This window comes from Sander lucioperca, chromosome 8 (genome assembly GCF_008315115.2).
Source record: "Sander lucioperca isolate FBNREF2018 chromosome 8, SLUC_FBN_1.2, whole genome shotgun sequence".
Taxonomy (NCBI): domain Eukaryota; kingdom Metazoa; phylum Chordata; class Actinopteri; order Perciformes; family Percidae; genus Sander; species Sander lucioperca.
The window spans coordinates 34915243-34939256 of record NC_050180.1 but is presented as its reverse complement, the minus strand read 5'-3'; the positions used below and the strand labels follow the sequence as shown (position 1 = coordinate 34939256).

The following is a 24014-nucleotide window of genomic DNA, read 5'->3' as shown; positions in this document are numbered from 1 at the left end:
CAAAGTCTGTGTCAGTTCTTAATTTAGCATTGACATCAGGAAAGGTCATTTTGCCCTGCCATTCACCCACTTGAAAGCATTTATCACAACCAGACTAACCATTGTGACCCTTTGTGTTTTTAATAAAGGCTCGTGCAGGGGCATCGCAAATGAATGAGCACACTTTTGCCATTAGCTACTGCCCTTTATAAATTATACCTTTCTTCAAAATGTCATTAAGGTCCTTAATAAATGGGCCCAAGAATTCAGATGCACTTTAGGCTTGCTAAGGCCACAGAACAGGCCAACAAGGAAGGGAGATCTGGTGTAATCCACATTTACCATAGCAAGAATTGGCCAGAACTGAAGTCTACTGCTTCTGAATAGTGGTAATCCATCTATATTGAACTGCAACTTAAGTGTGTTCAAGTTGGCAGGTAGAGTCAAAGATTTAAGCCTCGACATCAACCCATTGGCTAGGCCAAAGTGATAGTATTCCCCACCCTCCATCTTCCTAGTTATTATTTTACCTTGCGTCCTCAGAACTGTCCGAGCATCTTTAGGCAATTCTGGATGAAACACGTGCAAAATGCTCAAAAGTGCAGTTAGTGCCACTTGAGAGACTGAAAATGTAGAGGCCCAAAATCTCAGACTTGTTATCAAAAACTCTGTAGTTGGAGTTTCAGTATCATCTGAATCAACATCATCTGAATCAACATAATTAGCTGTGTCTATTGACTCATGGGTCTCACTGAATTCTGAACTAGGCTCACAGTTCCCTATAACTGGTAGCTCCTGTACAACTGAGTGGCTAGAGGTTGAAACAGTTGGATCTACTACTACTTGGGCACTCTACGTGTTCCAATACTGTGTCAGTGTTGCCTTGCATATTTGTATTATTAAAGGTCTCCTCAAACTGCTGTAGTATCTCTGACTCTGTGGCCTCAAGCATTGACATACATTTGCGCCTCTTTGACCAGCGTGATGCCATTGTGAGTGCAGTGGTGTGCAGATTCAGAAACAGATATTAAAAAGATTCTCAGATTAGGCTTATTATACTAAATACTTGCTTACTTGATAAATGATGTAGATTAATGATCTGAAAAAAGGACAAAAAGTAAATCACAGTGTCAGTAAACAGCAATTTAATTCAGAATCAACCACTGCCCTGATTATTTCCCCACAAAGCAGATGATAACATGTTCTTTTGCAAAGGTCCCAACAATTTTCATCCACGAATAATTGACTCTGTTTACTACATTTAAGTACAAGGTACCACGTCACTAATTTTCTGTCACATGGCACCTCCGGGTGTCTGTGCTGTACTGTCTGAACGGAACCAGTAGTACTTTTTTATGCACATTATGTATGTATTAAGATATCTATACAGTTTGTTATATTTGTATGTGTTACATGATTTAATTTACAGTACCAGTTAAAAGTTTGGACACTTTGGACTGTTTTTACATTGTGGAAGAAAAACTGATGGTCCTGAAATAACACACATAGGATTGTGTATTTTTTTCTTGTCTTAGTCTTCATTTTAGATTAGATCTCAGAGCGAAGGAACTACTCATCCCATAAACCACCACGCACCACTGAACAAAGGAAGCTATCGTTAGTTTAGCTAACAGCTAATTTGGCTAACCGCTAGCTGAGACAGCATGTAATAACTTTAAAAGACCCTCAAAATAAACCTGAAAATAACCGTTAACATATATAACGGCTGTTACGTCAGCTGTAGACGGCTTTACCCAGTGTTTAGTTTGAGTTAACGTTATTTTAGACTGAATCAAACTGTCAGCTAGCTGTTAGCCGAATTAGCTGTTAGCTAAACTAACATTAGCTTCCCGGGAAAGAGGCTAACGTCAGAAGCGTGACACACAGATTGTGATTCGTGCAGTGTCGTAAATCCTCATGACGGATCGTGCAGGCAGCAGAGATCGGGTACTGACACCCCCCCTCCTCACCAGCATGAGTTCCACCAATCAGAGTCATCACTGTGGGATTGTTCAGGATTGTGGGTAATGGAGTGCTTATCCAAGACATCGCGAATAAAAGACATTTATCTCTAAACAAGGTTAGTGCCCCATGATTTTTGGCATCTATATGAGCATATACAATCGCTGAGTCATGTCGGCATGCTGGTTTTAAGTCTACCATCGACGGTTACGAGTTTATGGCTTATACTGCAAATGTTAATGGAGAAATTGCATTGTATTTTTACTTCCGGAACCCGCTGTGGGTGGGACTGTGTACATGATCCGTTCTGCCTGCACGATCCGTTCTGCGCACAGGCTGCCTGCTAGCCTCATGGCTAGCCTGGGAAACCCATGGGGAAACCCCATACAGTTAAAGAAAGGAAAACCCTGACGAACTTCCGGCTGCTACGTCACCCGGATCGTTAGTCTGATTGGTTGAAGCACTATCCAATTGCGCCCAGAGGAGCGGCGTCCGTTGGTGACGCCCCTTTGGAAATGAGCTGGGAATGAATGAATGAACGTTCCCCAGACACAACCAGGCTAGCTGCCTGCTGCCTTCGGCTGTCTAACTAAGTAGGCTAGGCTAAACTACGAACTTGTTTCGGACGGCCTAGCAAGATAGCAACACAGAACGCAGTTGCCATGATACCGACAGTTTGGTATTTTATAGATTAGGAGAGATTATTTATGGAGAAAATGGAGTGTGTGCAGACGTCAGCCACTTACTACAGTATGCATTTGCTGCAGTCCATCTGGGTTCATTTTGGATCTCATTGAAATTTAATTTAGTTTGGCTGGCACAAACGTTGGCATTTGTATCAATATCAGAAATTGTAAAATAGCGGTGCTGTGTTAATAGATTTCACGACATTCTCCCCTAATGTATAATGGTACAGACATGTATTTTCGAGCTAGCTATCACAATAATAGACTGGACTCGGAGGTTTTGCTAACTTATTGTAACCTGTTGGAAGCGAACCACAATAGCCGAAGTTACATTAACGTTGGCAGATTTTGACGTTTAACAAAATCTATGACTGCAGCACTACGTGGGTATTACTACACTAACCATCATGTTAACGAGTAACAGTTGTAACGTAACAGTACAATTCATTCATATTGAACATTACATAAGCAACCTTACCTGATCGTATGGGTCCCAGGTCCAGAAATGATCTTTGTCCGCGCAGTACGTTGGTCTACCACCCGATGATCTCCCGGTCAACCAAAAATCAATGGATTTTCAATCATATTTCCCGGTCAACTATGTATCGACGCATTTTAAATCATATTTCCCGGTCAACTATATGTCGATGGCTTTTCAACAACAGGTCGTTTCCCGGTCAACTCTAAATCAATGACTTTTCAACACATTGGCAATATCGCCCGGTAAACCAAATATCTATGCTTAATCAATCATAAAGATAACAATAGATCAATGTTGTTCCAATGTTGTTGCCATCAACATTAATAACGTCAGGTTTCATCGATATGGTAATGGTGATTCAACATTTATTTTGCATTGAAATTTCAATATCAACCATAAAGATGATAGTAGTATATACATGGCAGTAATGCGCGTGCACGTGTATACCTGGCAGTAATGCGCGTGCACGTGTGTTTTAGTGGCACGCGCCTGTCTTTCTAGCGTTCTGATTGGTCGAATCTCCGTGCACGTCTTCCGTGCACGCTAACGTAATGACGTCGCTTACATTGTGTGAGTCATCATCATTTACATACAAAAACATCTGATAGACCAATGGCTAGCTGTTAAGAGGGGGTTTGCTATTGGTGACTTGTAAATACGCCCTACAGGGTGTGGTTTGTGGTGTTTAAAAACCCTTGTTTCAAGGCGGTCTGATCACTTTTTTATCCTCCGTTTTTTAGCTAGGCTGCTAGCTAGCTTTGTTACCACGTTTTTCCCCTTAACAAAGGTTTCTGGAGATTTTGCTTTTTAATTCTTTCTGTTTGAAAGAAAAAGAGACGGCTTTTTTTTTTTTCAGCTATGTCTTTCTACGCATTTGGACAACAATCCGGATCATCTGGTGTCGAAGAAGGTGAGACAGCTATAACAGATCCCACTGCATTTGGTTTGAGCCGTGTCCATCGAAAAGAGTCATTGCGCTGCGGTGAGACTAATACTGGAGCAACATTCGGTTTGAGCAAGGCCCCCAGAAAAAAGAGATTTCGACCCGACATCTTTTCTACAAGCATGACTGACACGTGCACAGCTGATCTAGAATATTCTGGTGTCAATGGTTACAGTTATTCTATTAGCTACAGTTCCGGATATGTGACATTAGCCATCTATACTAGTGTTGTCGTCGGTTTATCTAGCAAAGCTAAAACAGCCTGTACAATGTCTGTAAAAGACTGGAGTCTTTTTCGTGAGGTTGTCTGTCCTGATCTTGACAATCCTGGCTTTCCTGAGCTAGTGTATGTGTCTCAATGGGACAACAGCAGTGGGAACGGTATCTATCGTGTGGAAGCAGACCGTTTCACCAGACCAGCAGAGGATTTTATTTTCCTTAGCGTATGCACCGAAAGGGCGAAGTTAGTTGCAGACAGAGGTCGTGAAGAATGGAAGTTAAAGCCATATCCTGTATCTAACGAGGAATACGAGAAATGGTTTAAAAATGGCTTCTATATACAATGGTGTGACTGGGAGATATTGAAGACACAGTTTGATACCATCGACTATGTTATCAGAAGAGACAAAATAAGGAATTCTTATGAGAACATAAGAAAAAGATTGATATTTGAGGACGATGCCCAACAGTCTCTGACCCTCCCCCGGACCCTCTATAGACCTAAAATCGTCACACACAAAACGGAGAACAAAACGGTAGGTCTAATTTGTATGTGCTATTTATTTGCCAAAATAGTTAAAATGCTTTTTTATTTTTTTTGCTACTGTGATTGTAACGTGTGATTTTTTTCTTCCAGAGCCAATGGATTGGTGTGATACGTCCCCTGGAACGCCATCTGACTACCCCGGTTTATTTGCCCCCCTGACGGCAACAGGCTCACCCCATTCCCTTTCATCATCATCCCCCACTCTAAATCCGGAACACTTCCTATCATCACCCCATATGTCACCTCCTCTGCCTCCCTCTCTATTGATCTGCACCCCTCCCCCTCAAACATATGCTGTATTACAACAGGATGCTGTTGATTGTTCGGACACAGTGGCGCCTGATCAGACGGACGGGGCGGTGTCATCTTTGTTTATAGACAGTGTTAAAACAGCGTCGCTACATCTTCTTAACATTGTTCTTTACAAGTATTTGGAGGAGCTGTGTTATGGCTGTCAAATAAATCATCCAAGCCAGAAACAGCATGATTGTTTAGAGGGGCTACCAGAACACTTCTATGTGGTCCACTTTGATCAGCTCATGAAAAGACTGTTGACTGATAAATTCATTGGTGTTGTACAGCGTTTTCTGTCCTTTAAACATCTCACGGCTGACGAGGGTCGAATCCTTGGAGTAACAGAAACCGTTTTGTACGAGTTGAAAACGGCTGAAGATGTCACGACTAAAATCAGGGCTATGTATGACGCTTTTGTAGGTGACGATGCCGTTAAAATAGCCGAAATTAGAGAGATTGGGGACTATTGGAGTAATTTATATGCTAGAAAAAACTAACAGGGTGAAAATATGGGGAGTTGTTTATGCCTGTTGTATAACCATATCAGTGAGCGATATCACATATTGCATGTATCTGGTATACTAGATCAAGCCATTGCTAATAACGTGAATGATGTTACAAAATACCAATGTAAGAGTGTTAATGTAGATCATACAGCTGTTTGTAGGTTAGAAAAATTGATGATGCTTGTAAGAAGACAACATAGCACACCTCCTTGGTAGGATCTGTTGCAGATGTTATTATCCATGTTAATGACACGAGAGAGTGTAGTGGAAACTTTTTGTGATGTCATAGCTAACATTACACACGATTTTAAGATGTTGAAAGTTTATCACCTAATGGCTATGTATACAATGCTTGTAGATACAGTGAGTTTGTATGTAAAAGAAAAACCCTATAACGACGTCTTACAGGATTTGCAAAAACTACATATATTCATAATCAGTAAAAGCAATGTATCCGAATTAGTAAAGATGCTATCTGTGATAGAAGCTGTTTCACTGTCTTCATGACTGGTGTGTGTATGAATGTGGTTGTGTGTCTTTGTAAAATAAAAAGGAAGACATAACACTGTTGTGGTCACATGTTTTTAAATGAATCATGGAGAAGGTTATGCAAAAAATATACTATGACCCATCCCACCCAGGGGGGTTAGGAGGTATACACAAGCTTCGTGATTCCGTCAAAGCATGTACGGGCTTGTCCCCATCGATCCCCGCGGTTAAAAAGTTTCTGTTGAGGAAAGATCCCTACACTCTACATGCCCCTGTCTTGAAACATTTCCCCAGAAATAGAGTGATTGTTAATGGTATCGACAAACAATTTCAGGCTGATTTGGTCGATATGACGGAATATTCTACGGAAAACGATAATGTGCAATATTTATTGACATGCATTGATGTGTTTTCTAAATATGCCTGGGTAATAGGTCTTAAAAACAAAACGGAGGTATATTCAGAAATCTTTTTCGAATGGCTGTCCCTCTTTTAAAAAAGGGTTTTAATATCGCCAAACCTCATCTGAAAACAGCTGCCAGTGGTATTATAGGAGATGTGGTGACTAATGTCAGGAATGCCGTAGCATCCAGACAGCAGGGAAAAGGTCTCGTGGTGTACAGACGCCGAGCATTAAAAAGAACCCCCTCGGGATGTGGGCGTAACCAACCTGTGAACAGAAAGAATAAAAACACAAGCAAAAAACGAAGGGTCGTCAAAAAGAAGACAGCTGGCCAAAGACGCAGAGCACCGAAGCGTCCCAGATAGCAGACACATTTGGGCCAAATTTGTGCCACTTTTGGCACTTAAGGCTCAGTTACGGCAATGGCAAATGTTGAGTGGGCCAGATGTGGCCCACTTGTAATCAGCCGCGCCTGACTTGGGTTATGGCAACTGTCATGTGGGCCAGATGTGGCCCAAATGGAATGAGCCAGGCCCAACTTGAGTTACGGTGAGTGTCGTGTGGGCCAGACCTGGCCCAAATTAATGAGCCAAGCCCGACCTGGGTTAGGGCAACTGTCATGTGGGCCAGATGTGGCCCAAAAGTAAGGAGCCGGCCCCGACCTGGGTTACGGTGAGTGTCGTGTGGGCCAGACCTGGCCCAAATGTAAGGAGCCAGGCCCTACATGAGTTACGGTGAGTGTCGTGTGGGCCAGACCTGGTCCAAATTAATGAGCCAAGCCTGACCTGGGTTAGGGCAACTGTCATGTGGGCCAGATGTGGCCCAAATGTAAGGAGCCGGCCTCGACCTGGGTTACGGTGAGTGTCGTGTGGGCCAGACCTGGCCCAAATGTAATGAGCCAAGCCCGACCTGGGTTAGGGCAACTGTCATGTGGGCCAGATGTGGCCCAAATGTAAGGAGCCGGCCCCGACCTGGGTTACGGTGAGTGTCGTGTGGGCCAGACCTGGCCCAAATGTAATGAGCCAGGCCCTACATGAGTTACGGTGAGTGTCGTGTGGGCCAGACCTGGTCCAAATTAATGAGCCAAGCCTGAATTAGGTTATGGTGAGTGTCGTGTGGGCCAGACCTGGCCCAAATGTAAGGAGCCGGCCCCGACCTGGTTTACGGTGAGTGTTGTGTGGGCCAGACCTGGCCCAAATGTAATGAGCCAAGCCCGACCTGGGTTAGGGCAACTGTCATGTGGGCCAGATGTGGCCCAAATGTAAGGAGCCGGCCCCGACCTGGTTTACGGTGAGTCTCATGTGGGCCAGATGTGGCCCAAATGTAAGGAGCCGGCCCCGACCTGGTTTACGGTGAGTGTCGTGTGGGCCAGATGTGCCCCAAATGAAATGAGCCAAGCCTGACTTGGGTTACAGTGAGTGTCGTGGGCCAGATGTGGCCCAAATTAAATGAGCCAAGCCTGACTTAGGTTATGGTGAGTGTCGTGTGGGCCAGACCTGGCCCAAATGTAATGAGCCAAGCCCGACCTGGGTTAGGGCAACTGTCATGTGGGCCAGATGTGGCCCAAATGTAAGGAGCCGGCCCCGACCTGGGTTACGGTGAGTGTCGTGTGGGCCAGACCTGGCCCAAATGTAAGGAGCCAGGCCCTACATGAGTTACGGTGAGTGTCGTGTGGGCCAGACCTGGTCCAAATTAATGAGCCAAGCCTGACTTAGGTTATGGTGAGTGTCGTGTGGGCCAGATGTGGCCCAAATTAAATGAGCCAAGTCTGACTTAGGTTATGGTGAGTGTCGTGTGGGCCAGACCTGGCCCAAATGTAAGAAGCCGGGCCCAACCTAGGTTGCGCCGACTGTCAGGTGGTGGTCCCAATGTAAAGAGCCAGGGTTACAACAAGGGCTGTGTGAGCCAGACCACATTTTATGGATGAAGTATGCTGGCCTGTCTTGTAGAGCAGATAGCCTTAATATGATACACTGGGCAAGAGTTATGTGGAAGTATATAGTGATGTTATGAGGCAAATAAATCTAGACTATTTATTTGATATTTGATTATTTTGAATGTCACTCCCCCATGACACCGCACTGCATTGCATTATGTTATCCCTGATAGGTCATGTCTCAGCAATATTTGGGGACAACTCAATTACAGTGGTGTGCGCAAAAGTATCTCAGACCACAAAATGCATAAAATGCTGAAGATTGACTACAACAGCAGAATATTCATATGCCACTGGATAGACACATTTTTAAATTATTGACTTTTACTGTAATACATTTTTTTTTCTCAGCATTTTGAGTTTAAAAAATATATTCCGCTCCCATTTTAAATGCAATGATGTTTACACCAATATCACATTTATGACGTGGATAACATAACAAAATAAAATACCAACTAAATATTATAAATAATATTATGAAAATGTCTCTCTCCCTGTAATGGCACTGTTGTGACTCAACAATAATCCTTATTCTGAATAAATCTGAGTTCTGACATCACTTCCTGTACTGTACATTTAACTGCACAACTGTACATACACATACACTTGGTAAATATGCTGTCCCTTTAAAATGTTGGAAAATGTCTCATTTATCTCATAATTTCATGCAAGGCTATTAGCTAGCATTTCTGAAGTGGATAAAACTGGTATGACTTTTTTTATAAGAAGGGAAATGTAAAAAACAAAAACAAAATTGTGTAAACTGATTTCATTTATTATTATTCTAAAAGCTGCCCACCACAATCACACAGTCATATCTATTGGCTATTGAACATCTCCACTAAGGCATGTGTGGGCTAAGTGCCTTTCTCAAGGGCACTTCAGCAGTGGTAATGAAAAAGAAGGGCGTGCTGCTCTTTCACTTGACTGCCCACATTTATCCTGTCACTCCAGGGATCAAACCAGCAACCTGTTGGTCAAGCAAAATAAAAATGACAGTAATCAACCCACATTGTTCCTCAATACAAGAAGAAATGAAGCAGGAAGGCATATATAGGACATTGAGGGAAAACCCTACACACTTAAAAATGCTGGGTTAATTTGGTTACTCATATGCTGGGTTAAGCCTGAAATGTATAAATTTACCCATAATTGGGTTACAAAATGGTTAAACATATTATAACCCATTGCATTGGGTTGATGACGTTGAACGAAATCCAGGCTTCAGTTTTTCAACACTGCTGATCCGCCTTATTTTGGATGACATTGTTTTAACACGCACGCACGCACGCACACACGCATATATATATATATATACACACACACACACACACACACACACGAGTCATGACATGGTATGGGAAGAATAAAAAACGTGACATAAAAGACGTATAAAAAACGTTTGTTTCGTAGATTAGATCAGATGGTTTAGCTGAATTGTGAACATGCAGAAAAAAGAGCGAAATTTGTATTCAGTGATTATGTAGCCTACTTTGAATGCTCAGGCTTGCATGTGTTTTAGCTGTTTGTGTAACGTTACTAAATGTTATGTATTAAGTACTTTATGTAGTTCCTTTAAATACAAAATACAAATTGTAATGCTGACAAAGACAGGCGAACACATCGCCGGTTCCCGCCAATAGGTTCATTTTAGTTAGTGAACAACCTGGCAAAGAAGTCTTGCGTCAGTCTAATCAATTGGGACCAACGTGTTAAATTTGACCTGCATGAGCTATTGTCACGAAGTACTTTACCTCCATGCAGCTGAATTCCACTATGCAATATAGAAATTGGCTGATTCTAACCTGTGCTGGCAGTGAATTGTGTGTGTGTGTGTGTGTGTGTGTGTGTGTGTGTGTGTGTGCGCGTGTGTGTGTGTGTGTGTGTGTGTGCGCGCGCGTGTGTGTGTTGCCTGCCAAAATAACTATTCTTGATTATTCATTATGTTATTAGCTGTCAAATGTTGTTGGCGTAATGAGAATGACCGCTTGCTTGCTTGACATTTCTGAATGCTTATTGAAAGTGATATATGGCAGCTTTGTAATGTTTTTTATTATTATTGTTTTCCTGTAGATGGATGATCATGTTCAAAATAAACTGGTAGAATGGGACCTGGGTGATTTACTCTCTACATTTGAAGGTAGGCACATTTTATAAAAGCTTATAAGTTTTTAGTAAAAGACATATATGTACTATGAATAAGAATGGCAAAATACAACTTTTTCATGTCCAATACTGATATTGTAAATGTGGGTATCTGCCGGTAATATTTTCTGATACCACTGCCCCGAAATGCAACAATATATCCTGTAGGTTTGGTTTTGATGCAGCACTTAACAATCCTGCTGTAAATCAACAAATAGTCTGAAAATAGCCTAGGCCTGCTGTTACAAATAAATGTCTTTATGATCACTGATATTTTAGTATAATACTGGTCCGATCAACGAAACATGTCATCTATACGGCTTAGTATTTGACCAGTTTCCATGCAGAAAAAAAGAACCTGAGTTAAATTTTCTCTGGACTTCACACATTTTAATCAATGATCAGGTGCTGCAAATGTAATTAAGTTAGATTGAGTTCAATGAAGTTTCACTGATGTCACAAAGAGCTTATTAGTTCTTATTCAGTATCTCAAAGTATAAATCACATGAGAAGACATAGACCCAAAATTTGCACAAGGACCAACTCATCAATATTTTGAATGGAATTTCTACAGCAAGCGGTTCTAGTCAAATTAGGGCCTGGAAGAAGAATAATGATAAAAAGAAGAAACAAGAAAAGAACAATATAATGCATTGCTCTGCATGCACTATACTACATTTCTGGAATGCCGTGACATTTAAGAGGGTCTATACCAGGCACGGAAAATCAAGGAATTTGAGCATTTTGTAGTAAAGTCAGAGCAAGGTCAGGGAATCTTTTTTGCATTTTGAAATGTAGTCGCCAGAATGTGATACAGAGTTGTAGAATTTTACATTTGACTTTTATGCTTGCAATATTGCAGACAGGCACATCGCTTTGCTTCTGCTACCTGTGGTGACCCCCCCCCCGGCACCTACAAAATCCGGAGAAAGACGGTCCGCCCCAGCTACGCCGAATCTACAAAAGCTTTCATAGGTGAGCAGCCTGTGAGTTAATACAAATGTAACAAATAAAACAAGCGTCAGCAAGTATTGTAACAGATTGTCTGAAGATTTGCAGACCTCAATACATTTTCCTTTTATTTCCCGCTTAAAATTGGTTGTGATGTGACTGAACCCGAACATCATTTCTAAATATCTGCCCGAACCCGGCCTGGCCCATTGGGTCCAGTCGGGCTCAGTTGGGGTATCCATCCTCTACTACCTACCTCTCTCAGACCTATCACACACATGTGTCAGACCAAACCACTGCACAACAATGATCTGTTTCAGTTTATTGTTATCATTATTAAAACGAAATGTTGTTAGAGCAAACACAGAAAGACATAGTTTTCCAGTTGTTAACCCATTACTTAATACATAATTTAAATCCACATAGATTATATATAATTTTGGCCTTCATTTTATCACTCAAGCTTATGCCTGTCACAAGGGTTAATATCTGAAGTAAAGGTGTCTTTATAAAGTTTTTTTTCTCTCTACACGTTGGAACAAACATCGCTGAATACCTTACGAAAAGGACAAGCACAGAGGTCCCACATGTGCTTCTTCTTGGGGACAGGCATCTGTTATCGCAAGCCTTTGTTATAGTGCATGGACATGCCCTGGAGCACCCATCTCTTCTTGGGGCAGTAGATGCCTGCTTTAAGGCTTTTTATGTTTTTGATGTACAGTATCCTAGACCTTGTGCACAACTGTGGGAGTTTTTGCAGACGATATATGGTATCCCTGGACATGTTAGATCATCGGTACAGATGATGCGAGCAGTTAGCGGCACAGTGAACTGCAAACTGCTCATAACGTTATGCACACACACTAGAGTCTGGATCGGGCCGAATTTTTCTGTGCGAGCCCGGCCCGCGTCCGACAGGCATTAAGAAGTTTGTGTCTGAGCCCGACACAGTTAAAATCAATTTTTTTTTCTATACTAATGACACATGTACGTTAGTTTGTGTGGAAAGCTTTTATGAAGCAGCTGTAGGAAGGCATTCAGAAATGTCAACAGATGAGGTCATCAGCTCACACGGAGCAACAAGCTCACGTTAATCAGCTGTTTAATTTTAAATGTTCAATGTGTTAACTTTTCCTGATTGCTTAGTTTCCGACCGTGATCAGAAAGCTATATGCTGGCTGTAGCAATCTTTTCTCTTCTACTGTTTTAAGGCAAAGAACAACCTGTCTGCCGAGCAGCAGAAGATGGTGGCCACCTTTGTGCCACAACACGGCCACAGCTGACTGCTTCTACGCCCTCAGCCTGAACGTGGCCCAGTCAAAGAGGATGAGGGATTTCCGCCAGGCCCTCACCCCCACTGTACCATCACCAGAGTCACCAGAAGCCTCCACCACCAGGAAGAGGTCCCACAATCCTGATTCCTCCTCCAGTTCCGAGGACGAAACCCCTGTCCCCTACCAGGAGTCAGGGATCTCGGGACTGGAGGAGGAGAGGGAGTTTATAGCGAGGCTACAAAATGTAAGTAAAACTCCTAAGATATGTACTTTAAAGACTCAGTCCATTTTATGTCTGTTACATCAGACCTCACTCTGTGTTTTGTGTTTGTTTTCCTCAACAGACACCAGAGAAGGCCCTCAGGACGAGCCAGTACGGCAGGCTGGTGGCGCTGACTGCGCTCGAGGCTCAACTCAACCTGTCTAAAAAGATTTCGGAGAGGGCGAGAAGGGCAGCGTATCGAGCAGTCATCGGACTCTAACATCTCTTGATCTGTGCAGGACTTCAGTGTGAGCGGACTATTTAGAGACGATGTGACCGGCAGGTAATGTTAACGGCTATCTGCTACTGTAGCAGAGCTGCAAGTAAACGCTGAACTGAGCTGTGTGTTTTCAGTGTTAAACATTGCTGCAGGTTTTCATGCATGACTGTTATTGGTGATTTACAGAGGTGGAAGACTTACTCAGATCATGTATTGCAGTAAAAGTAGAAAAAAACTGTGTAGAGTTACAAGTTACTTGTCAGTTACAAGTCCTGCATTCAACATCTCCCTTAAGTTAAAGTACAAAAGTATTATCAAAATATACTTAAAGTACCAAAAGTAAAAGTAAAATTATGCAGTGTAATATATCTTATTTAATTCGATTATATTATTATTCAGTAAATTGTATTAAATGACTGATAATTTAAATAAAATGTTTTATTTAATTCAAGTAGCCTACTTGTACATCATTATTTTCTAGGGTTGAAAAATGTATACAGATTTTACATTTTCCCCTCATACTTCTGTCGGAATGGGTACGAAGTTGGCATTGAATTTAATTTGAAATGGTATTAAAAAGGTCTTAAAAAGCCTTGAATTTAAGTTGAAGGATCCTGGGGGTACACACACACACACACACACACACACACACACACACACGTAAATAGTTGTTTTATTGTGTTTTATAGATTGGTTAAGATTCATTTTATACTATTAACATGTTCTATTTTAGTAAATGTTAAGATTAATTTTCTTTTAGTGTGTTTTCAAATGTTCAATATTGGTATGTGTTCCTTTTTTCTTAAAATGACAAAACTATAATACTGAACACACTTAACCTAAACATGAAGCTAGGAATACCAAATTGGTCAGGTATTGTCAACATAGGCCCACTTTTGAGTTTGAAAAGGTTCAAGGCAATTTGTAGCTTGAAACAATCTCCAAGTTCCAGAGTTAAAAAGACAGAAACAGCCAGAGAACTTGAGACAGAAACCAGCCAGGACCAGTCTTAACTGTTAAATGTGCAAATAAAAAGCATTACAAAATTCAGTCCAAGCTGCCTAAAAACTTTATTTTCAAGCTAACTTTTACCATACACCCGTCTGACTTTCCTTACTGCAGTAACTGAGTATGCACTAGAGGTTCTCTGGGTGCAGGGTTAGGGCTAGCAAGCATCTACCATGGCATTTCTGAGGCAATTGAGGTATTTAGGGAACATTTGTAAATTTGTAATTCTAAACTGTTTGAGTCTGCGAATGCACATCAGTCAGCTGCCGCACCCTGATAGCTGCTGGTTCACTGTGTTTCTATAGGTTTGGGAGCAAGAAACTGCATGTAACTAGTCACTGAGGAAAAATGTAATTAATTTAGTATTACAATGGGGTTACATCTGAAAAAATCTTTTCAATTAAAAAGCTTATATGTAGCTTTATGTAGATATTGCATTTTATAAGTCTGACTATGTTGGTACTACTGTGAGGTTTAAACTGCCTGGTTTAAATTCACTGTTATTCAGCTGTATAGCCCAGTTATAAACATGTTTAGAATACTAATCAAAAAGTAATCAGATGTAATAAATTTCACTACTTTGATAAAGTAATTAAAATGGTTACTTTTTAAACTGGGTAACTAGTTATCTGTAGTCTGTTTACATTTCAAACTAAACCAAACGTGGGCCATAAGAGAACTGCATATTTGGGCCACATTAGGGGGACCTGTGGCTGAGTTTCGGGAGCCACACTCACCTGAGGTCAGCGCCGTCATTCAAGGCCAAATGTCGGCCATAAGAGAACTGCATATGTGGGCCACATTTGGGCCACATTAGGGGGACCTGTGGCTGAGTTTCGGGAGCCACACTCACCTGAGGTCAGCGCCGTCATTCAAGGCCAAATGTGGGCCATAAGAGAACTGCATATGTGGGCCACATTTGGGCCACATTAGGGGGACCTGTGGCTGAGTTTCGGGAGCCACACTCACCTGAGGTCAGCGCCGTCATTCAAGCCAAATGTGGGCCATAAGAGAACTGCATATGTGGGCCACATTAGGGGGACCTGTGGCTGAGTTTCGGGAGCCACACTCACCTGAGGTCAGCGCCGTCATTCAAGGCCAAATGTGGGCCATAAGAGAACTGCATATGTGGGCCACATTAGGGGGACCTGTGGCTGAGTTTCGGGAGCCACACTCACCTGAGGTCAGCGCCGTCATTCAAGGCCAAATGTGGGCCATAAGAGAACTGCATATGTGGGCCACATTTGGGCCACATTAGGGGGACCTGTGGCTGAGTTTCGGGAGCCACACTCACCTGAGGTCAGCGCCGTCATTCAAGGCCAAATGTGGGCCATAAGAGAACTGCATATGTGGGCCACATTTGGGCCACATTAGGGGGACCTGTGGCTGAGTTTCGGGAGCCACACTCACCTGAGGTCAGCGCCGTCATTCAAGGCCAAATGTGGGCCATAAGAGAAATGCATATGTGGGCCACATTTGGGCCACATTAGGGGGACCTGTGGCTGAGTTTCGGGAGCCACACTCACCTGAGGTCAGCGCCGTCATTCAAGGCCAAATGTGGGCCATAAGAGAACTGCATATGTGGGCCACATTTGGGCCAAAGATAAATTGCTATCTGGGTAGTTTTACAGTGATTAGACATTATAAAGGGAGTGTGAGAAAGCTCCTCTCTGATCGGGGGAGGGAACGAGACAACAATGGTCAGCACTTTGCAAGCGCGGGATTTGTGACACTGTATGGAAATGACCTGGCTCTCATGAAAACTCCTTAAAGTTTGCTGGAGATTAAAACACAGGTGTTCAAGATCCAACAATAGCGGCTTGCTTCTTCTGAGCTGAGAATTGGAAGTCAAGGTCATGTTTTTATACAGTGTTACAAATTAGTCAGGAGCCGGCTGGAGCCAGAAGATCTGGACTAGATCCAAACTGATGAGAGCACCACCAGGGATGGGACAGAAATGGATAAATAGACAGTATCTTAACATAGCAGGACCTGATGCTAGGGGAAACGCTGTCGGTCCGTTAGGAGATAGACTTTGCCTTGTATCAGATCCATGTACATGTACTTGTATTCTGCAATGTCATTCACTAAACTTGTTATTAACTTTAACTGGACGAATCCTGGTCTTGATTTGATTCCTGAGTTTTATTTCTCTGATCTACCAGTAAACGAACACAAAATAGTGACCAAAGAATTGGAGTCAGATTAAGTCTGGCCTTTTTAGGGCCAGACCGGTCAATAGGTCACATTTTAGATTTGAATCCTACATCAGAAAGGTGATGATTATACTTTGTTTATTATTGAGGTCATAGTGAATGTTGGTGGTGTACTTGAGTGCATTATATTGAGTGTTGTCCTTATACTTTATACATTTTTAATGGTCGATCAAAAATATATACTAAAATATATAACAGCTGTATAATACCTATATATATTTTTGATGGACCATTAAAAATGGAACTGTGGGGACTTGAGCTTGAGGGTGGGGATGGCTGCTTGAGAACTTAGCTCCTGACCGAACTGCCATGAACCCCCATATAATACAGGAGATTTGCCATACACAAGCTAATTAATAGATTCTAATGTTGGGGGGAGACGAACGTGGCCCCAGTATGTCGTTGAGGAGCAGAAAGAAAGAACTTGACATGGAAAATGCAGGCGGTGGCGATGAGGCTATGCTAGGTGAGACGGTCTCGTTAGCTTCCATCCGTAACGTCATAAGTGAAGCCTTGGCTAATGCTACATCTGAGTTGGAGAACAATATCTCTAAATAGCTCTCAGATTTCCGAGCAATGTTCAGGAAGATATCAAAAAACAACTTGGCGAAATGAGATCGGATATTAATTTGAAGATGGAGGAGACCACGAAGAAAATTGAAGTGGTGACGCAGAGACTGGGGGAAGCCGAGCAACGGGTGGGAGAGGTGGAGACTTCCAGTATGGAAATTAATGAAACCTTAAACCAGATGCAGAGAACTCAACTCCACCTGAAATCAAAACTAACCGAACTCGAAGGGCATTTCCGCCGCAATAAGATACGGATCTACGGCATTAAAGAAGGAGCCGAGGGCACCTCAATGATCTCAATGATTTGTGGAGAACCTTATTCAAACTGAACTGGGTGAGGGCGCCGGTCCAAATGAACTTGGTATTGAACCTGCACACAGAGCTCTCGGGCCCAGATCAGCTGACAATGCCCCCCCGAGATCGACGATCGTTAGATTCCTGAAATACTCAACCAAAGAGAGGATTATCAGCGCAGCGTGGAAAAAAACCATCACGGTGGATGGGAACAGGGTGTTTTTCGACCACGACTACGCAACAGCTGTCATGGACAAAAGGAGGGAATATCTTCCGATCAAGAAAATACTAAAAGAGAAAGGAATCAAGTTCCGCACACCGATGACGAAAATGCGTGTCTTCCTGGACTCGGGGGCAGTTACATATGAAAACGCGGATCAGGCCGGGGATGACCTTCGAGCGAAGGGGTTCCCGATCCCACTGAGACCAGAGGGCGGACCGAGGGAGATGGCGTGGCTCCGCTCTAGCTGGGAACAGGTGAAACGTCCCCGGTGCAGAGACGGCAAGGAATATCAACATAGCATCCAGGACAAGCTCCGCGGATTTCAACCAGAGGCCAAAATGGACCCCGAGAACTGTTAATCCACACCGTCCTGTCATAACACCAGCTTTCCTGAACACAGGGTGACGTTTCCGTTTTTATTATTTTACACTGGATAGAGACGGTAGGCTACACCCCTCAGACCATCTGAATAACTTTTACTCCGTTATTTCTTTTGAATGGGGTGATACAATTTAGTGTCTCACAATACATATTGCAGTGTGCCCCTGTATTATCTTACAGCCTGTTAAGTTATTACGTGTTTCAGAATCTCTGAAGAAGAAGAGGCTTTGGTCCAAATGAAGATTTAAGCAAAAGGTTTAATGAACAACATGATGAAAATGATAAGACAAAAAGCAAATGTTACACTGCAGCTGAAAGTGGACTGATCTACATTTCTCCCTGATGGAGTCACATAAAAACAGTCTTGTGACATGACAAAACAATACATCAATAAAACACTGCCAGCAGTGGACTGCCAAACATGCCTCCCCTTCGGGAGACACATTCAAACAGTCCTTAACCATTGTGAAGTTTCCAAATTTATCCTAAGGAGCTGAGGGTGGTTCCTCAAATTAAATCCCTCCGTATTGGTCAGATGTCTTCAAAAGCAAAGGTGTTCCTAATCCATGTGTCTTGTGGCCACACCCGGCCACAGGACCTTACCAAATCAGTGTCAATTGTTTCCAAACTACAGGAATACTCATTCTTTGTCTGGCCCAACAGGGGGTGGCTCCCCAAAAGGCAGAAGCGACAGTTACCTTACCTGTGGGGACAATGAGTCCCCTCTAGTATGCAAATTGACGGTCGTGACTTATTCAATTCTTTAGAAGCTAGGGTTGGGGTGAGGCAGTCGAATGCTGATTAGGCTTAATCAGCATTGAAACAATCATTTCCGGCTCGGTTTCAGAGTTTACATTAAATAAGTTACATTTTTGACCTAAAAGTATATTGCTCTAAAACATCACCAATGTTTTAACTTTTTTAACTTCAACAAGCCATACATGAGTGTAGTAGGTAGATTAAGTACACAATTGAGCACATTTCTTTTTTTAGTGACTGGTTACTACCTTGATAATATCAGTAATATGTCAGATGGGACCTACTTCATCCCTTAAAGGTTTATTTTACATAGTGTTCTTTATCACAACACAGCATACTTGCTGGTTTTCATAGGCCAAGATTTTGATTTCATTTTAATTGTGGAATAAGGCAGTCGGCCGGTGGTGTTTGAATGACAGCCGCCCACACAAATGACTTGAGGGGGCCCCGCCACTCAGCGGCTGAAACACCCCCCTACATAAGAGGTCCAAGAATAGCCTCTTCCATGGAAGACCACTCTCTGTTTTTTGTCACGTTTTATTGTTGTGACTGTTCTGTTTTTACTGTTCACGGTCCTTATTTGCTGTTCTTAGGGGATGCGAGTGAGTATTTAGGAGAATGCTGTCCTATAGTTGAGTAACAAAGAATTTAAGGTTATCACCCTAAATGTCAATGGCTTGTCATCTCCGGTCAAGAGAAGTGATAGCGAAAATAAAGAGGGAAAAGGCACAAATTATATTCTGTCAGGAAACCCATCTAACAGATCAGGAACATGAAAAGATAAAGAAAATGGGTTTTAGACACACTTATTATTCGTCCTTTAAAACAGGACGCAAGAAGGGCGTGGCTATTTTGATGCCAAATAAGGTTCATTTTGAACTCCAGTCAGAGATTAAAGACAAAGAGGGCAGGTTTATCATGGTAGATGACAAGGACGTGACCCTGCTGAATGTGTATGCGCCCCCGGGGAGCAACAAAACATTTTACAAGATAATATTTGATTTAATAGCATTCAAATCTGTTGGAGTCTTAATTTGTGCAGGAGACCTCAACATGATTATGAACCCAGAGTTGGACACAACTAATCGAAAAAGGAAAATCACCCCCACTGAAAGATGGATTAAAAGGAGAATTCAAGACCTAGTTCTGATAGATGTTTGGAGGGATTTTCACCATCAAGATAGACAGTTTACCTTCTACTCAAACCGTCACAATGCATATTCAAGAATTGACTACCTATTTGTACATAAGTTGGAGAGGCACAGGTTAAAGGAATGTGAGATAAACCAGAGAGATATATCAGATCACTCCAGTGTCCACTTAAAATTACATCTAGATATTAGACCCAAATTGACAATGTGGAGATTAAATGTAAGCATGCTAAATAGCCCTGAGTTTAAAGAGAAAATAAAGAATGAATTAAAAACATATTTGGATTATAACGATGATGGGAATGTGAATCCAGTGATGCTGTGGGACGCCTCCAAAGCAGTCCTGCGGGGGAAGATCATATCAGAATCTGCGTTCATTAAAAAGATGAAAACTCAGAAACTCTTAGACCTACAGAAACAGCTAACAGAATTGGAACAACAGCATAGTAAGAGTAAAGACCCACAATTACTCATACAGATGAGACCACTCAAACAAGAAATAAACAAGATTTACTATGATGAAGTAGAGAAAAACCTCAGGTTTACAAAACAGAGATACTATAAGGCGGGCTCCAAAGCATCTAAGCTGCTAGCCTGGAGGCTGCAAAAACAGCTATCAGAAAACACAGTCTGTAAGATTAGGGAACCTACCACTAAAAAAGTCACACATAAACTAGAGGGTATACAAAAAGCATTTGAGAAATTTTACCAGACCCTCTATACCCAACCCACACCGTTTGACCCTGCTAAAGTAGAAGAGTTCCTGGGCCAATTGGACCTGCCATCCCTGGGGAAATTGCAAAACGAAAAATTAATAAAAGAAATATCAGCGGAAGAAATTGATAAGGCAATCTCTTCCCTGAAGTCCTCTAAGTCCCCAGGGACAGACGGATTTCCAGGGGAATGGTATAAATCGCTGAAGGAGCAGTTGATACCAATGCTACATAGAAGCTTCAATTATACCCTGAGGGAGGGGGTCCTCCCCCCATCTTGGAGGGAGGCTACTATCTCAGTGATTCCAAAAGAGGGCAAGGACCTGAAGGAATGTGGATCATATAGACCTATCAGTGTTTTAAACCAAGATTACAAATTATATGCAGCTATTTTAATCAAAAGAATGGAGGAAGTGATGCCCTTTTTAATTGATGAAGACCAAACCGGGTTTATTAAAGGTAGACAGACGCAGGACAATATAAGGAGGACCCTCCACACTATTGAATATATAAAAAAGGAGAAAATTGGAGCTATCCTACTTAGTATGGATGCGGAAAAAGCATTTGACTCGGTGGGGTGGGGGTTTCTTTATACAGTCATGGGAAAATTTGGCTTCCATGATAAATTCTTTAAATGCATCGAAACATTATACACGTCCCCCATAGCCAGAATTAAGGTAAATGGATGCCTGTCAGGAACTATTCACCTGCAACGCGGCTGCCGCCAGGGCTGCCCAGCCAGCCCAACGCTCTTTAATCTTTTTATTGAACCTCTTGCTCAAGCCATAAGGCAGAATCCCAACTTGGAGGACATCACAATTAAGGCGAGACACGGCAGGCAAAAACATTGTTTTTTTTTCACTGGTCAATTTTGAGATTTTGGGCTATTTGTCTTCAATAACATGTCTTCTTTCAGACTTGTGGTGAAATAAAGTCCGAAATACACATTTAGGTCTTTAATTTGCGTCGGTAGATTTCTCCTAAATTCAACAAAAGTTGGCGTTCTAAATCATCGCGCTGCTCCGCGATCGCTGTCTGCTAGAGCTGGGGGTAAACGATTATTTCTTAAACGATTAATCGGGCGATTATTTTATCGATTAGTCGACTAATCTAACGACTAATTGGACGATTAATATAACGATTATTTTTCTGTTGCTCGATTAATAAAAATCATAATGTATCTAAAATAAATACCAAAAAAATCTTAATAATATACTTTATTAAACAGTTTTGCACAGCAAAAAATCTTCTGCTTAACACAAAATAAAATAAATGAAATTATTTTACTGTTATACAGTACAAACATAACTCTCTTGTTGTAGTGCAAAAAAAACCATGTGCAGTGTAGACACAGTATAGACATTCCTGAGAGTGTAACACAATATAAAATTCCTGTTTTCAGTTGTACAGGCCCAACATAAATCTCTCCTGTACAAAAGATAAAAAAATGCAGTGCAAAAACAAACAATGTGCAGTGAACAGTACAGACATTCCTGAGACTGTAACAGTCCCAACATAAAACCTGATGCACAATCAAACTGACTCTCTTAACTGCTATTCTGTAAGCTTACATGCTAATGAAGTGTGTGCAATATAGTGCTGTCCACTTTCCTCCGCTTCTCTCCTCCCTCATCCATCACCACTCTTTACTCCTCTTCTACACTACCTACACTGAATTACTGTGTAGGAATGTGAGCATGTCCACATGCTCTTTGCTGAGGCTTGCTCTTTTTTTGCTCACGATGGTCCCTGCTGCTGAGAACAGACGTTCCGAAGATGTGGATGTTGCAGGGGCAGCCAGATAGGATTTCGCCACAACAGCCAGGGCGGGGAACCTCGTTTCATTTTCCTTCCACCATTGGAGTGGGTTTTTGTCCTTTGGGATGGGTTTCTCCCCAAAGTACACAAGCAGCTCATTCCTGACAGCATCTTCCTTCTGGTCTTCTTGGCCTGGGTCTTCATCTTCCAGCTCCTCCTCATCATCTGTGCCAAGCAACGTGTCCAGAACAGACTTTGGCTTCTGTCTGGAGTGATCTGGCTGGCCACTGGGGGAGTCATCTTCTTCAGGCTCTTCCCTCACTTGCACTCGTCTGGCTTCAAGTGCAAGGGTCTGAAGTTTGATTTTCACCTTCAGGATGTCGTCTGTGGATAGGAACTTGAGTTTTCGGAATCTCGGATCAAGGGCCGCAGCGAAGATGCACACATTGTTCCCGTCTTCATCATATGTTGTCTCAATCTTCCATCTGAAAAATAATGGATTTGATTTGCACACTTAAGATAAAAGAAATTTAAGGTTTAAGTAGAGAGAAAGATAACAGTAGAATCAATAACTCGACATGATAGAATGCCAATGGGGAAACATTGAAAGATGCAAACTGGGAAAGCTGAATTAAAATATTCAGTTAGTTCACTATAAGAAATTTAAAGAGCTGAATAATTAAACTAACCTTGAAGCAATCTCTGCTGCGGCTGCTGTTTGGAAGGTGGCGATGGGAGCAGACTCAAAGGCTGTCTGCGTGGACTTCTGTAGGCCTTTCACCAGCGGAGGCAGGACAGAGACTGTGACGTATGCCTCTCCACTCAGGAAGACGGTGGCTTGCTCGAAGGGCTCAAGTGCTTTCTGTAGCTCCTCCAGGAGGCTCCACTGGTCAGCTTTCATATCCATGTAGTGCTTTGCTGCCTTGGTGACCTCTGGGTCTGAGAGGGTTGCGGTTACAGGCCACCGCTGCTCAAGGAGGCGTGTGATCATATAATAAGAACTATTCCATCTAACAGCTACATCCTGGGTCAACTTGTGTTGAGCTGTGCCCATTTGCTCTTGTTTGAGTTTCAACTTCAGGGTGGCGACATCGCTGCTATGGAAGTACCCGACGAGGCTCCTTGCTGCCCCAAGTGCCTTGTTGATCCGGGGATCTTTCAAAGCATGGTTGACGATCAACTGGGTGGTATGGCCAGCACATCGAAGTGAGGCAACGCCATGCCTCTCCTCAAGGATTCTAAGGGCTTTCACCACATTAGCTGCATTATCGTGGACAATCGCCTGGAGATCATCACGGAGAGAGAAGTCAAACTTCTTGGCAACCTCTTCAATCCAGCGAGCGATGTTTTCTGCAGTGTGTCGGTCCTCAAGGGGCTTTGTGCACAAAACGAATGAGACCATCTCCCAGTTGTCGTTGATGTAGTGGCAAGTCACTCCGCGGTATGCCTCTGTGGCAATACTTGTCCAGGCATCGGTGGTGAGTGTGACTTTTGAGGACCTCTTCTGTAGGTCTTTCTTCAGATCTTCAAGAGTATGTTGATATGCCTTCTCCAACTGCTTTGTGAACCACCACCTGGAGGGACATTTGAAGCCTGGGCAGGCATATTCGATCATTTCTATGAAGGCTTCACCGTCAACAAGAG

At 42.5% G+C, this 24014-nt stretch overlaps 1 protein-coding gene across 1 annotated transcript; it reads right to left on the bottom strand.

The window, feature by feature from the left end:
- Positions 1-22278: 22278 nt before the first annotated feature.
- On the bottom strand, positions 22279-23772 carry LOC116063175 (zinc finger BED domain-containing protein 1-like). Its single transcript, XM_031318045.1, has 2 exons — positions 23060-23772; positions 22279-22855 (listed from the first exon to the last, which is right to left on the bottom strand). Exons 1-2 carry the CDS (start codon positions 23770-23772, stop codon positions 22279-22281), a joined length of 1290 nt encoding a protein of 429 aa, XP_031173905.1.
- Between the last annotated feature and the right edge of the window lie 242 nt (positions 23773-24014).

Bases quoted from the DNA above. Each gene is read 5' to 3' on its own strand.
- LOC116063175 (XM_031318045.1), bottom strand. From the start codon at position 23,772: ATGGTCTCATTCGTTTTGTGCACAAAGCCCCTTGAGGACCGACACACT. The intron at 22,856-23,059 runs GTTAGTTTAATT...ATTATTTTTCAG, and splicing joins GCAGCAGAGATTGCTTCAAG to ATGGAAGATTGAGACAACAT.